The sequence below is a fragment of the Cetorhinus maximus genome, chromosome 18 (genome assembly GCF_964194155.1).
Source record: "Cetorhinus maximus chromosome 18, sCetMax3.hap1.1, whole genome shotgun sequence".
Lineage (NCBI taxonomy): Eukaryota > Metazoa > Chordata > Chondrichthyes > Lamniformes > Cetorhinidae > Cetorhinus > Cetorhinus maximus.
The window spans coordinates 36,896,627-36,911,370 of NC_135896.1; the positions used below are offsets into that span (position 1 = coordinate 36,896,627).

At 41.1% G+C, this 14,744-nt stretch overlaps 1 protein-coding gene across 1 annotated transcript in view; it reads left to right on the top strand.

Annotated features, from left to right (window-relative positions):
* Positions 1-339: 339 nt before the first annotated feature.
* The window catches only part of tecpr2 (tectonin beta-propeller repeat containing 2), a 109,261-nt gene continuing 94,856 nt past the window's right edge, over positions 340-14,744 (top strand). Inside the window, exons 1-4 of the mRNA XM_078562406.1 lie at positions 340-509; positions 11,157-11,392; positions 11,690-11,818; positions 13,115-13,243. Of these exons, the coding sequence (XP_078418532.1) occupies positions 11,174-11,392; positions 11,690-11,818; positions 13,115-13,243 (477 nt within the window). The 5' untranslated portion in view covers positions 340-509; positions 11,157-11,173. The remainder of the gene's footprint in view (positions 510-11,156; positions 11,393-11,689; positions 11,819-13,114; positions 13,244-14,744) is intronic.

The following is a 14,744-nucleotide window of genomic DNA, read 5'->3' on the forward strand; positions in this document are numbered from 1 at the left end:
ATTCATCCAGCAATCGATAAGCAGGTAGACGGAGCTTTGATTGGTAGGAGTGTTGAACGGACCTATGATTGGTTAAGTGGCTGTTATGGAGCTCTGATTGGTGACGCGGTTGATCAGAATTATGATTGGGGAATCGCTCCGGTGACGAAACAGATGCACGGAGTTCTGATTGGCGAAGCTGTTGAATGGCGCTCTGTCGGTGAATTCGTCCAATGACGATACTAAAGGACGGAGCTCTGATTGGTGAAGTGGTTGAACGGATTTTATTGGTGGAGCCGTCCAGCGATGAAGCGGGTAAACGGGGCTCCGATTGGCGAAGTGGGCCGGTGACGAAGCAGGTGGACGGAGCTCTGATTGGTGGGGCGGTTGAGCCGGAGGCTGGGAAGCTGTGCGGTTTGTGGTGGTTCTGAAGCCGAAGGGGTTTTTGGGTCAGAAACAACATGGCAGCTGGGGCGGAGTAGGGAGTGCCTGTGATGATCTGAGACTCGGAGGGGCCAACTCGGAATACAGTAAGTGGGGATGGGAATCTCTCTGATAGACATGGGAAATACCGTATCCAGCTCGGCCTTGAGCGGGCCTGCATTCAGGGAGGGAGGGAGCTGTTACTGGGATGGGTAATCCGTTACTGGGATGGGTGATCCGTTACTGGGATGGGTGATCCGTTACTGGGATGGGTGATCCGTTACTGGGATGGGTGATCCGTTACTGCGATGAGTGATCCGTTACTGCGATGGGTGATCCGTTACTGCTGGGCCGGCTGAGGGGACAGGAGACTCTCTGGTATAGCAGTGATCGGCTGAACTGTTTACAAAATAAAACGCTGTGAAACTATTGAATAAAAGGTTGTAGATAGGAACCTGTAGACTAAACTGTTTATAATATTTTAAAAGTGTTGCATTCCCATCGGTAGCTGAATATTTCGCGTGTCTTATGTAAAATTATTTCTCGCCACGTGTGTCTGTTGCTCTAACATTTAAACAATATTGGAGAGTGATATCTGTTAAACTGAAGTAAATCAGACAATCCTTTAAGTGCACTATAACTTATGCAATATTCTGGAAGCAAGTGAAACTAACCAACGCAAAAATTTTGGCTGCTGTTCACTTATTATTAAACTTAAAAGTTCAATGTAATATATTTTCAAGACAGACTTTTCTGTGATTGCTCCTTACTAAGCTACAGCGCTCATACAAATTGGAGCTAAAGCAATCCTGGAATAACTTCAAAAATTCTGGCTGCAAACAATCATTAAGTATTTATTTTTAAAAGGATAATCTGTGCCTTATGAATATATTCCACGATAGATTAAAACTACAGACTAGGTTTTCAATATTCACAAATTAAAACAGCGCAGGGAAAAAACAAATTAAAATCGGGTATGGATTTTCTAACTGTTTTCAGATTGGCAGCCAATGGCTTTGAGATAATTTAAGCAAATTTTAAAATTTATCACATTGTCAATCCCACTTTGTCAGCTACATATAATGACATGGGTAAGTGGCTTCCCAAAGTGGAAGGGGATATCATGGACGATGAGTGATAGAAATCAGCAGTAAAACTGGAGGCACAACTAATATCTGAAGCTAAGATCAGCATTCAGGTCAGAAGGTTGAAGTGACTTCAGAAATAATGAGACCCTGTTGCTGAAATATGCATTAAGTTTAGTTAGGCCAGAGTAGGAGGCTATTGGTAGGTTAAAGTTAGAACAGAAGAGAAATTGAAATGGTGAGTCATGTGGATGTCAGGATTATGCTTTACTGAAAGATTACAGAAAATCAATTACTCCTCTGATCAAGTTTCATTTTTGCATACTAAGTCATATTTCTCATGTCTGAAATGAGGTCCAAGGAAACCATGAAATACTGGCAAGTAAGTGTAATTGAGTAATAGAGATGTTCTGTTGCACTGTTGCAGGCAGTTGAAGATAAATGTTAGAATAAAAGAGAAGAACTTCATTATTTACCTATGTAACAACTGTTAACATTCAGTGCACAAATAAAGTACTCTTTCCCCACCACCTGTCCTCCAGTTTTGGTAAGGAAGACTGAAAGAGTTGAGTTCTATAGTTTTGAGATTATTGCAGAGAATGAGATAGGGATACCGCGAGAGCAATAGGTACTGCTGAAAGAGTTACTTGACTGAACAAAAACAAAAATGGTGGGTCTCTTTGGGAATTAATTCATTCCTCCTCCTATCTACGTGCCTTTAAAACCCCAAGCTTACCTCATGAGCTACCTCATCTTCTCTACTAATTTTTCAACCTTGCCCCACCATCTTGGTTTCTTTATTTTAAATACTGTAGCATCACTTCTTCTGGTCCTGGAATATGAGAAATGTCATTACTTTCAGAAGCTTCCTATCTTGTATGGCATACTTAAATATTTAAATTTATTCTTATGAACATAGTTGTTTTGAGTTAATTGACAACTTACTTAGCAAAGGAAACAGAGTCTGACAGAAGGGACCAACCTAAATGGCTTGCCATTAAAATACATCAGCATGTTATGGTACCCTGTCTTATGTAGCTGTCTGGTTTTGGAATGCAAAGTAGATGCATATTCAGATTTGCAGTAACCAAAATTTGAAGTGACGTGTGCAAAGTGATGAGAAGTCTGGGCAGAGTCATTAGGGAGGGACTGTTCCCATTGGCGGAAGGGTCAAGAACCAGAGCTCAGGGATTTAAGGTGATTGGCAACAGAGGCAACATGAGTAAAAACGTTTTTTTCGCAGCAAGTGGGGTCTCGAATCTACTTGCTGAGATTGTGGTGGAAGCAGATTCAGTTATCACTTACAAAAGGAATTGGCTAATTATCTGCAGGGAAATAATTGCAGGGCTGCGGGGAACAGGCAGTAGAGTTGGACTAGCTGAGTAACTCTTAAAGAGAACCGACATAAACATGACAGGCCGAATAGCTGCCTCCTGCGCTGTAATTATTTTATGATTGTGGTGTAATGATTTAAATATAAACACTTTTTTTCAGATTTGGCAGCAGTGCTGGTGACTGTTAAATCTTATTATTTTGAAATGAACAGTAACAAAAGTATATGAATTTCAATGATTTGCTTCTATTAACACTTGAGATTGGATATTGACTTTCAGTTTAACATCTGTAGAGTAAAGCTTTCTGTTAGTGAATAACATATGGATAATGTTGAGGTAAATTTTGTTTGTTGTGCTAAATAATATTAGTTCTAAATAAAAGCCCCTCCATAAACATTTTCATGAGTTGATTTTGTTATGATCCCAGCTGAGGTTACCCCTGGACAAGCCTGATCCCAGAGTGGAACCCAGCTTGATAGGTCCTAACTTATATTTTTGTTTAGCTACGTGGTGGAGAGTAGCTACTGAACAGAGTCAAAGGAGTCTGCTGATGAACTTTTAACAAAAGAATAAAACATTTATTCAACAAGAAAAGATGAACTATATTACAAAACTCCTTCACCCACAACTATACCTTTCCAGATATATGCAGATTTGTAAGGACAGTGCAAGATAGTACAAAAACTATCTTATACTTTAATGTTCACAGTAAGTACACAGTCCATGTGAACTAATTGGTGTTCTGTAGTCAGGTACACCACCTTATGAAACCTAGTGACAGATGCCACCCCAGACAGATGCTGTGGATCTCTCCTCAACTCCCTCCAGATGCTTGTCACACTGTGAGCCAACCAGTCTCACTGCACTCCTTCTTTCACAAGAGGGTTTCCAAACTCCACTCTCCAAGACCTTGGCTTGGAATCTTCTCCCAAACTGATGCTTTCTCTCAGAATACATCCGCAAGGATTCACCTCCAGGTTAGCGAACTCTCTTTCCAACGTTCCTTTTCCCTGGGTAACTGCATGTATTCAAGCTGTCCTCCACGCGTTCTCTCTCACCGACTCGGCTGTGAACAGTGCTTCACATGCCCATAGCACAGACTAACAGACCTTCAGTTGCCTATTTGGACCGTCTTGCCTCTTGCAAGCTGCTCTCGCTTTAATCTGCTTTCTGCAGCTTTTGTCTCTTTAAATCTGAAGCTTGGAACCTTTCTCTCTGCCCCTCACTCTTAACTTAACAGGACCTTTTCCAGTTTCCTGTTCTTCCTTTGACTAGAAGGTCTGCTTGGGACTTTCCTCTGTTTCATTCCCCTGGATTTTGGGATGTTTTCTTTAGCTTAGGACTGCTATCTGCTCCTTTTGCTCCAGTCTCTCTCTGGCAGCTATTTTCAACCAATTTTAGTTTAGGACTTGCTATTTGTCCCTTCTAGGTGGCTTCTGTTTGGCAGCTGTCTTCAAAGCCAGCTGAACTCTAACAGCTTCCAAAACAAACTGCTGTTTCTAGCTTTTCTGTGCGTGTGTCTGTGGGAGTCTGTGGCTTCTCTGGACCCCTGTTGCTAGGTAACAGCCCAATTTTCTTTTGTTTGTTTAACCGAGCTGGAACAGTCGTACAAACCTCATTAGAAATGCCAAGCACCTTTCAAAGTGAAACTAAAACTCAATTTGACCTTTTCTTAACTCACGTACACAGAAATACAAATCAAACAAACTTTAAAGCTAAAACTCATTCCTAACACTCAAATACAAATAAAACTTACTTAAACTATCTCTATTTCCTGACAATTTGGGGAGGAATAAACATGTTTTTTTTTAAAGGATAAATGTTTTCAGGTCATTGGTTGTTTGTAAGATTTGTAGCGTCATATTGGGTTGTGGTTAACAGATCCTTGATTCTAGAAGTTATTGTTTTGTAAAATTGACATTTTATGCTTTTGTCCAATCAAGACTTCTTCATTAATATTATTTTGGTATAAAGCTAATGGAATTCACATACTAACTTTCCCTCTTCCCCTTCTGATGAAACCACAGGTACTTGATGCCTTGGAGTATCTCACTGAGATGGTCATTTGTAACATGTAATCTGTGCCAAAGCATGTTGGCAGGTTGTTCAGAGTGGTGCCTGAAGGCTGGAGGATTGCAAATATTGCAAATGCTCAGGTAAAGGGAAAGGGCTAAACCTGAAACTACAGGCCAGTCAGTCTTATGTTGGTGATGGAGAAATTTTGAGACAATAATCCAGGTCAAAGTTAATTGGCGTTTGGATAGAAGCTCGCATTTGTTAGTGCCTTTGACTACTTTGATTGTCTTTGCTGAGTTACGGAGAGGGTGGATTTTGATGTTGCAGACTTGGATTTTCAAAAGCTGTTTGTAAAAGTACTGCATAATAGGTTGGTTAGCAAAATTGAAGTCTGTGGGATCAAAGGGGCAGTGGCTGTGTGGATGCAAAATTGACGTAAGGGTCAGAAAGCAGAGTCATGGTGAGCAGTTGGATTTCAGACTAGAGGGAAGTGTTGTTCCCCAGGGGTGAGCATTGGAGCTGTTGCTCTTTTGATGTGTACCAAATCCTGGCCATTAATATAAAATGTGAGGTTATCCATTTTGGTAGCAAAAACAGGAAGGCAAATTATTATCTGAATGGCTATAAATTGAGAGAGGGGAATATGCAACGAGACCTGGGTGTCCATGTACACCAGTCGCTGAAGGTAAGCATGCAGGTGCAGCAGGTGGTAAAGAAGGCAAATTGGCCTTCATAGCCAAAGCATTCGAGTACAGGAACAGGGATGTCTTGCTGCAATTGTACAGGGCCTTGGTGAGACCACACCTGGAATATTGTGTGCAGTTTTGGTCTCCTTATCTGAGGAAGGATGTACTTGCTATAGAGGGAGTGCAGCGAAGGTTTACCTGACTGATTCCTGGGATGGCAGGACTGACATATGAGGAGAGATTGAGTCAATTAGGATTATATTCGCTGGAGTTCAGAAGAATGAGGGGGAAATCTCATAGAAACCTATAAAATTCTAACAGGTCTAGACAGGGTAGGTGCAGGAAGGATGTTCCGGATGGTGGGGGAGTCCAGAACCAAGGGTCACAGTCTGAGGATGCAGGATAGATCATTTAGGACTGAGATGAGGAGAAATTTCTTCACCCAGAGAGTGGTGAGCCTGTGGAATTCATTGCCACAGAAAGTAGTTGAGACCAAAACATTGTATGCTTTCAAGAAGGAGTTAGATATAGCTCTTGGGGCGAAAGGGATCACAGGGTATGAGGAGAAAGCGGGAGCAGGCTATTGAGTTGGATGATCAGCCATGATCATAATGAATGGCAGAGCAGGCTCAAAGGGCCAAATGACTGACTCCTGCTCCTATTTTCTATGTTTCTAAAAGGCATAATTTCAAAGTTCTGCAGCTGACGCAAAACACAATGTAGTAAAAAAAAAAGTGAGGAAGCTAGTAACTGACACCAGGAGGTGAAAATAGGCAGACAAATGGAAGTGTGAAGTGATTAATTTTGGTTAGAAGAATGAGAGGCAATATAAACAAAGTGGCACAATTTTACAGGGGGTGAAGGAACAAAGAGACATGGGGGTGTCTGTACATCTTTTGAAGGTGGCAAGATAAATTCAAAAGGCATACTGAATCTTTGGCTTCATAAATAGAGTGCAAAAGCAAGGAAGATATCCTAAACCTTTTTATGAAATGTTGGTTAGGCCCCAGCTAGAATATTGTAAACAGTTCTGGATGCCATACTTTAAAAAGGATGCGAAGGCCTTGCAGAATGTGCAGCTGAGATTTACTAGAATGATGTTAGGAATGAAAAATGTCAGCTGTGTGGAGAAACTGGTGAAACTTGGGTTGTTCACCTTAGAACAGTGAAGGTTAAGAAGCGAGCTGTTCAAAATATGAACAGTTTTGACAGAGTAAATACTGAATAACTAAGGAAAGGGTAGGGCCTATCGGAGATGTACATGGTAACTTGTGTGTTGATGCTGAAGATGTGGACAAGGTTCTCAATGAATACTTTGTCTCTGTCTTCACCAAGAAGAGGGATGATGTAGACATTCTAGTTGAGGAGTGTGAAATATTAGATACAATAAGCATAATGAGGTGAGGACTAACTGGAGGAACTGACATCCTTGAAGATGGATAAATCACCGGGGCTGGATGGATTGTATCCCTGTTGCTAAAGGAAGCCAGGGAGGAAATAGCAGATGCTCTGAGGATCATTTTCTAATCCTTATTCAATACAGGTGAGGCACCAGAGGATTGGAGGTCTGCGAACACTGTACCAATATTTAAAAAGGGTGCGAAGGATAGGCCAGAAAATTATAGGCCGGTCAGTCTGACTTCAGTGATAGGCGGATTACTGGAATCAATTCTGAGAGACAGGACATACTGTCACTTAGAAAGGCACAGGTTGATCAGGGATAGTCAGCATGGTTTTGTTAGGGGAAGATCGTGTCTTATAGCTTAATAACATTTTTTGAGGAAGTGACAAGGAGGATGGATGAGGGTAGTGTAGTGGATGCTGTCTACATGGATTTCAGTGAGGCATTTGACAAGGTCCTACATGGCAGACTGGTCAGAAAATTGAAATCCCATGGGATACAGGGGAAGGTGGCAAATTGGATCTAAAATTGGCTCAGCGACAGGAAACAAAGGGTAATGGTCAATGGATGTTTTTTGTGAATGGAAAGTGGTTTCCAGTGGCGTTCCACAAGGCTCAGTGTTGGGGGCCCTTGTTGTTTGTTGAAAATATTAATGATTTGGACTTAAATGTTGGAGGCATGACTGAGAAATTTGCTGATGACACGAAAATTGGCCTTGTAGTTGATCGTGAAGAGGATAGCCAGAAAGATATCAATGGTTTGGCGGAATGGGCAGAAAAGTTGCAAATGGAATTCAACCCAGAGAAGCGTGGGGTTATGCATTTGGGGAAGGCAAACAAAGCAAGAGGATACTCGACAAATGGAAGGATATTGAGAGGAGTTAAGGAAGTGAGAGACCTTGGAGTGCTTGTCCACAGGTCCTTGAAAGTGGCAGGGCAGGTAGATAAGGTGGTAAAGAAAGCATATGGAATGCTTTCCTTTACTGGATGAGGTATTGAATGCAGAAGCAGGGATAGAACTGTATAAAATGCTGGTTAGGCCACAACTAGAATTTTTTGTACAGTTCTGGTCACCCCATTACAGGAAGGACATAATTGCTCTGGAGAGAGTACAGTGGAGATTTAAAAGAATGTTGCCAGGGCTGGAAAATTGCAGCTATGAGGAAAGATTGGATAGGCTGGAGTTGCTTTTCCTTCGAACAGAGGAGGCTGAGGGGTGACCTAATTGATGTGTACAAAATTATGAGGGGCCTAGATAAGGTAGACAGGAAAGACTCGTTTCCCTTAGCTGAGGGGTCCATTACCAGGGGCATAGATTTAAGGTGATTGGTAGAAGGATTAGTGGGGACATGAGGAAAAGCTTTTTCTCTCCAAGGGTGGTGGGCATCTGGAAATCACTGCCTAAATTAATAGTTGAGGCTGAAACGCTCAATTTGTTTAAAAGGTACCTGGATCTGCATCTGTAGTGCTGTAACCTGCAAGGCTACTGACCAGGTGCTGGAAAGTGGGATTAAAAATGAGCGTATAGTTTCTTTTTTATCGGGCTAGCGCAGACACGATGGGCTGAAATGGCCTCTTTTTGTGCCGTAACGTTTCTATGGTCCTAAATAAGGAGAAACTGTTTCCAGTGGTGAGAGGGTTTGTAAACCAAGGGCACAGATTTATGGTATTTGGCAAGTGCCAGAGGTGGCATGAGGGGGAAAAACATTACTGGTCAGTTGTTGTGACTTGGAGTGCATTGCTGAAAGGGTAGTTTGGCAGATTTGGTCTTGAAGGAGGAAATTTGCAGGTTAATAGGAAAAGAGCAAGGGAGTAGGACTAATTGGATGGATTTTAAAAGCTCCAAGCAGGCATGATGGGTTGAATGGCCTCCTTCTGTGCTGTATCCTTCTATAATTTTATGAAGACCTACCCTTTCCATCCCAAATGCTAACATTTGGATCAATTTTAACACCCTACACAGGTGGAAATCAAGCAGGATAGGCAGCTGAAGTGGAGCAGGGGACCGCTCGAGCCCTGGTGTGGTTAAAATTGCTGGTGGCATGGACATGCATCTCAACCAGCAGGGTCCTCTTGTAATATGCAGATCAGGCTCTGCTCTGCTATTTTAAACTGAGGCCTCAGTGATGTTGCCTTCCCACGAGCCAAACTTGCTTGGAGCAGCAACCAGTGTTAGAAGGGGCCCAACAAGATAAACCTTCTGCCATCCAATTTTTAAGAGCCAGGGACTGCTTCCTACCATCTGTTATGGTTGAGAAATTGGCAAGCAGTTTATGGGTGAGGCCTGGGTGAGCCTCCATGTTTCTGCTCCTGAACTGGCTGAACACTCCCCTTGCTGCATTCCTGCCTGGAAGTTAGAATTGAGTTGGAGCCACTGGATAGACATCAGGAGCAAAGGCTCAGCCTAGTTAACTCCATCCAGGGCTGACTTTTAACTCCCATATGGATACCCCAGTTAAAGTTCAGCTAATTACTCATGGATGATGAAATTGAACCTGGATTTTGCAGTCTACATGATTGCTGTATCCACTATCTAAACCCACTGACATATAAAGGGAGTATACAAGTGCTAAGGCTGCCAGAGCAGGTCAGAGGCGGGGAATTCTATGATGTGTAAATCACCTCCTGACTCCCAAAGCTTGTCCATCATCCACAAGGCACAAAGCAGAAGTATGTATTATTGAGAGTATTATTAAAACCAGAGAACTGATCTTGATTATTGGAAATAGGTTTGTAGGTACTAGAAGTCATCAAATCTTTATGGCACAGGGAGAGGGCATTTGTCCATCAAGTCCATGCCAGCTCCCCATAGAGCAATCTTGTTGATCTGCACCTTATCCACCACATTAAACATTCAGTGCCTCCACCACCGGTGCACAGTGGCAGCAGTGTACACCATCTACAAGATGTACTGCAGTAACTCACAAAGGCTCCTTCGACAGTACCTCCCACGCCCATGACCTCTATCACCTAGAAGGACAAGGGCAGCTGGCACATGGGAACACCACTATTTACAAGTTCCCCTCCAAGCCACACCCCACCCTGTCTTGGAACTGTATCTCCATTCCTTCACTATCACTGGGTCAAAATCCTAGAACTCCCTGACAGAACTGTGGGTGTACCTACACTACATGGACTGCAGTGGTTCAAGAAAGCAGCTCAGCACCCACTTCTCAAGGGCAATTAGGGAAGGGCAACAAATGCTGGCCTAGGCAACAAATGCTGGCATAGCCAGCAATGCCCAATTCCTTTGAAAAAAAAATTGTCCTGCAGTTTAAAAGCGATGGGCTTCATAGTGGCAGGAATTCCCAAATATGAAGTAGAGAAAGGCCTGTAATGTAAAAGAGGCGTAACAGTCTGCTGCTCAGTTATCGAAGCAATTGGATCTCTGGCTCCAGATTGTTCTTTGATTGGCTATCCAAACCATGGGAAGCAGTGTACATTGCTCAGTCTGGTTTGCATTTTAAGCATTTGCCTTGACTTACCTTGTATTGTGTTGCTACTTCCAGCCTAAATAAGCATATGGGAAAATTATCCTAATTCTATCTCCGGCCTGCTCTCTTTCATGGGAGCAGTGGGATTGATCCCTGTTAACAACATGCTTCAGGAGCTGACACCGCAAGAAAAATTGCCTTCAGATTTTAAGATGCTGTACGTTTGTGTTGAACCATCTGTAGCCTTTTCCACTTTTCCTTTACTGTGGTGGTTTATTCCATTGTAGTTTTGTGATATTGGCATTCCTGTTGTGTATTTTTGTTTATAGTGTAAGCTGCTTCTAAGAAGCTCATCATCAGGTAATGTTTTGTCTATTATATATTGTTGCCCGCCATGCCTATTAATGACTTGTATTTTCTTGCTGGTACAAGTTTTTCTGTATTAACATGCCAGGTTTCAGTTGTAGCTGTATCATGTCACATTATAGCTACATCCTGGAGGCCTTTTGCACTATATCATATTCCACCATTGACATGTGTGCAAGTTCCAAAATATTCTAAAGTAAGGTAATTACTTCCAGAAGCGAATTGAAGTGAAGTTAACTTCCATCATTAGTAGTTAAATATTTTATTTCCTAGGTTTAGAGTTGATATTTGAGATAACTGACTAATCAACAATGACCTTGACTGTCCAATATAAACTTGACTGATTTAAATGGATTGCATTTTGTCACCTGTTTACTTGGTGCTAATGAGCATTTCTAATTACATTTTCCTTTTGTTTGTTTTTCAATATAGACTGTTTTATTGATGCCATGGCATTAGATGTGCACTTCACAATGTTTAAGGAGTTCAGTCCACTATATTACCTACTTAATGCTATCCCAGCAAAAGTACAAAAAGGATTTCGAAATGTACTCGTGCATCTCACAGCACTTGATGCCAATAAAGACTACATTGCAGTGGGCAGTAGCATTGGTATGCTTTATCTCTACTGCAGGCGGCTGAACAAGATGACCAAATATAATCTGGAGGTATGTTTGAGCATCAGCCTGTTGCTGTAGTTGTGGGAATAAAACTGTTGCTTGAGACCAGGTGATGCAGTGGGTTAAATATTACCTTTTCAACTCCAATACTTTGACGTTATTCTCAATCCTTTTGGCTAATGTTAATGTTAGACCCACTCTCATGAGACTCTCGCATTTTTAATGGATGTATCCAAATATATCTTGAGTATATCTTCAAAATGAATTAAATTGAGCAGCTTTGTATATGTTTCAGAAAACCTGTGATCTAGTTTCTTGCTAAAAGCATTTTTTTTTCCCATTAAGGGTAAAACTGATATTATTAGAGTGGTGAAATTGTTGGCCTGCTTTGATGACCTTGTTGCCGTTGGGACATCTTCAGGAAGGGTGGTACTTTTCCAGCTGGTTTCCCCATTGCCTGGAAGAAACAAGCAGGTAAATTAAAACTTTAGAAGCAACATTTAGTTTCTTCACAACTAGGAGAATTTTGTTCTTGGATGTAGTAGCTTCTGCAGAGTTTCTCTTCCTATTAGCTTTGCTGAAAAAAATATTTTATCAGTTTCTGTAGCCGCCAAAGCAGTCTGCTACTTTTTCTCTAACCAGCAATGCTGCTACTGTATTGGGTATTCAGCTTAAGCAGGGAAAGAACACCTTTTCTCAGGTGCTTTTGAAAAAAATCTTTTGATGGATAGATTTCCTTCTAATTAATTTTTATTTCTGTTTTGAAGATCTCTTCAAGCTAAATACAATAGCTGAAAATGCTATTGGGTGACCCGCTTCAAGTCTCTGAAGGTATCCTTCAGCTACTGTTAGGGAGTGTAGGAGTGGCGTGACTTTCCTTCTGATTTTTCTGTTAAGTTATTAGGTTGTGGGTTCAATCTCTGCTCCTGAACTGGGGAAGTGCTCTGGTGTTGGCAATGCAGTTTTACAGATGACATGTTAGAAATCAAGGCCTCTGTCTCTGTGCAGGCAATATTGTTGATCTCCGAGCACCTTGGAAATGTAGTGGAGTCTCCTAACAATCCTATCAGCACTAGCAAAAAAAAAAGCATTAATTTCTATCTGTGAGATCTCACTGGGTATAAAATGACTGCTGTATTTGCCCAAGTCATTGTACTTCAGCATAATGCATTGTATATTAGATACTAGGCAGCACAGATGCAATGTAAATGTAATTTTTTTCTGCCATCCAATCATAATAAAAATAAAATTCACAATAGCCTGATTCTATGGAAAGCATTCACCATATTGTTACCATACATTAATGTTGCATTTTGCCATAAGAAAATTGAGTTAAACGGTTGGCTTTCAGTTGAATGCAGCATTTTTTGTTTAGTATGCCTCGCTAACCAGATTTGCTGGTTATCTTCAGAGTCTTGTATTTGACAAATAATCTTAAGTTCAATTCAGGATATCTAATGATACTTTTAAATAAAGAAAATGCACTGATTATTAATTATTCAGAATGTTTTTTTATTTCATCCATGGTCTCCCAAAATTGTATTCTGTTTTTATTTGTCTGCCACTTGCAGAAGAGTTCAAAGAAAAGAATCTGTATCTTGTCTTGCAAATTCTGAATTAAATTAGAAAAGTAAATTATGAAAAAATGAAGTTTGTGTTCTACAATGTAGCAGTATAGTTTAATTTGCATATTGATAAAAATGGTTACCTTTCTATGCTGCAGACTTTCCTGTTTTTCTTGTATTTTATGATGTAATTCTTGCTCCACAGTTGCGCCGTTTTGATGTGGGTATTCACAAAAGTAATATTACAGCACTAGCATGGAGCACCAATGGAATGAAACTGTTCTCTGGGGATGATCAGGGCAAAGTAGTGTATGCTATTGTCGACTTGGATCAGGTAATGAGAATCATAAAATAATAAATTGTGACCAGATAGGCTAGCTGTTAGTTGCATTTACCATACATTTACAAATCTATAATCCTGTTTGGGAAAACACTTTCTGGAAATAGGCTACCTTTTTTGAAGTTGCGAGTTAATTAAAAATGTTCAGTTTGATTTTAAAAGAAAATAACTTTGCAAAATAGTGATACTATTGGTGTGTATAATAGACACTTTTATGTTGGATACCCACAAGAAGAATGCCGGCAGTTGGCTACTATTGAAGAATGTTGGCAGCTATTATTTTAATGAACTAGCAAAACTGTGACCGTCACTAATATTTGAACCATCAGATGGTGATAAATCAATCACTGAAATGTCTAATGACAAAATTAGGGGCACTAAAGATAAACAGTCCTCATCCAGCATGCACAATTTCCAACCAGAGTAATTGGGTAACATGGTAAGGGTCTTGAGGGATATGTCTGATTGGGATGTTGACATAACATAACATAACATGATGCAGCACAGGAGGAGGTCATTTGGCCCATCATGCCTGTGCTAGCTCTTTGGCAGTGCTCTCCAAATTAATTCCATTGCCACCTTTCTATGATTAATGGTGTTCCCCAAGGATCTGTACTGGAATTTCATTTCTAACCATAATTAATTATTTGAATAAAGGAATAAGTTGCAGATGATGCTAATTTGGAAGGGACAGTAAGTTGATTAGGTCAGCTGATGACAAAGAGCCATGGTCTAAGTAAATGGGCAAAACTATGGCAGATGGAGTTCAATATGGGGGAAATGTGAGTTCATCCACAATGGATCTGAGAGAAGTCTGATTTTTTTTCTTTAATGGTTAATGGTAAGAGGCAAGAGCTGTGGTTGGGCAAAGGATTTTGGTGTCATTATTGACGTCACTAAAAGCTACTGTACAGGTACAAAAATATAATGAAGGCCAATGGAAATTTAGCCTATACCTTCAGAGAGCTGGAACACAAAAGTGAAGAAGTGTTGCATCACTTGTATAGAGCCTTGGTCAGGCCCCATCTGATGTACAATAAGTCCTGTTTTGAGTTGTTCCTCTTTAACGTGGCAGATATAGTGGGGTATGTATGCGTACTTTCCAGTTTAACATCATTTCATGTCAGGTTCAATGTAGCTTCGCGTGACCTGATCAGCGCCATTTTGGAGCAGCCTCTTCTGATCCCCTACTCTTCCTCGATGCAGGGAGGATGTTCCCCCTGGTTGGGGAGTCTAGAACTAGGGGCCACAGTCTCCGGATATGAGGCAGGCCGTTTAGGACTGAGATGAGGAAAAGTTTCTTCACTCAGAGGGTGGTCAACCCAAGGAATTCACTACCACAGAGGGCTGTGGAGGCTGGGTCACTGAGTATATTCATGAAAGAAATTGATAATTTTTTGGATATTAGGGGCATCAAGGGGTTTGGAGAGAAAGTGGGGAATATGGAGTAGAGATAGAGGATCAGCCATGATCATATCGAATGGCAGAGCAGGCT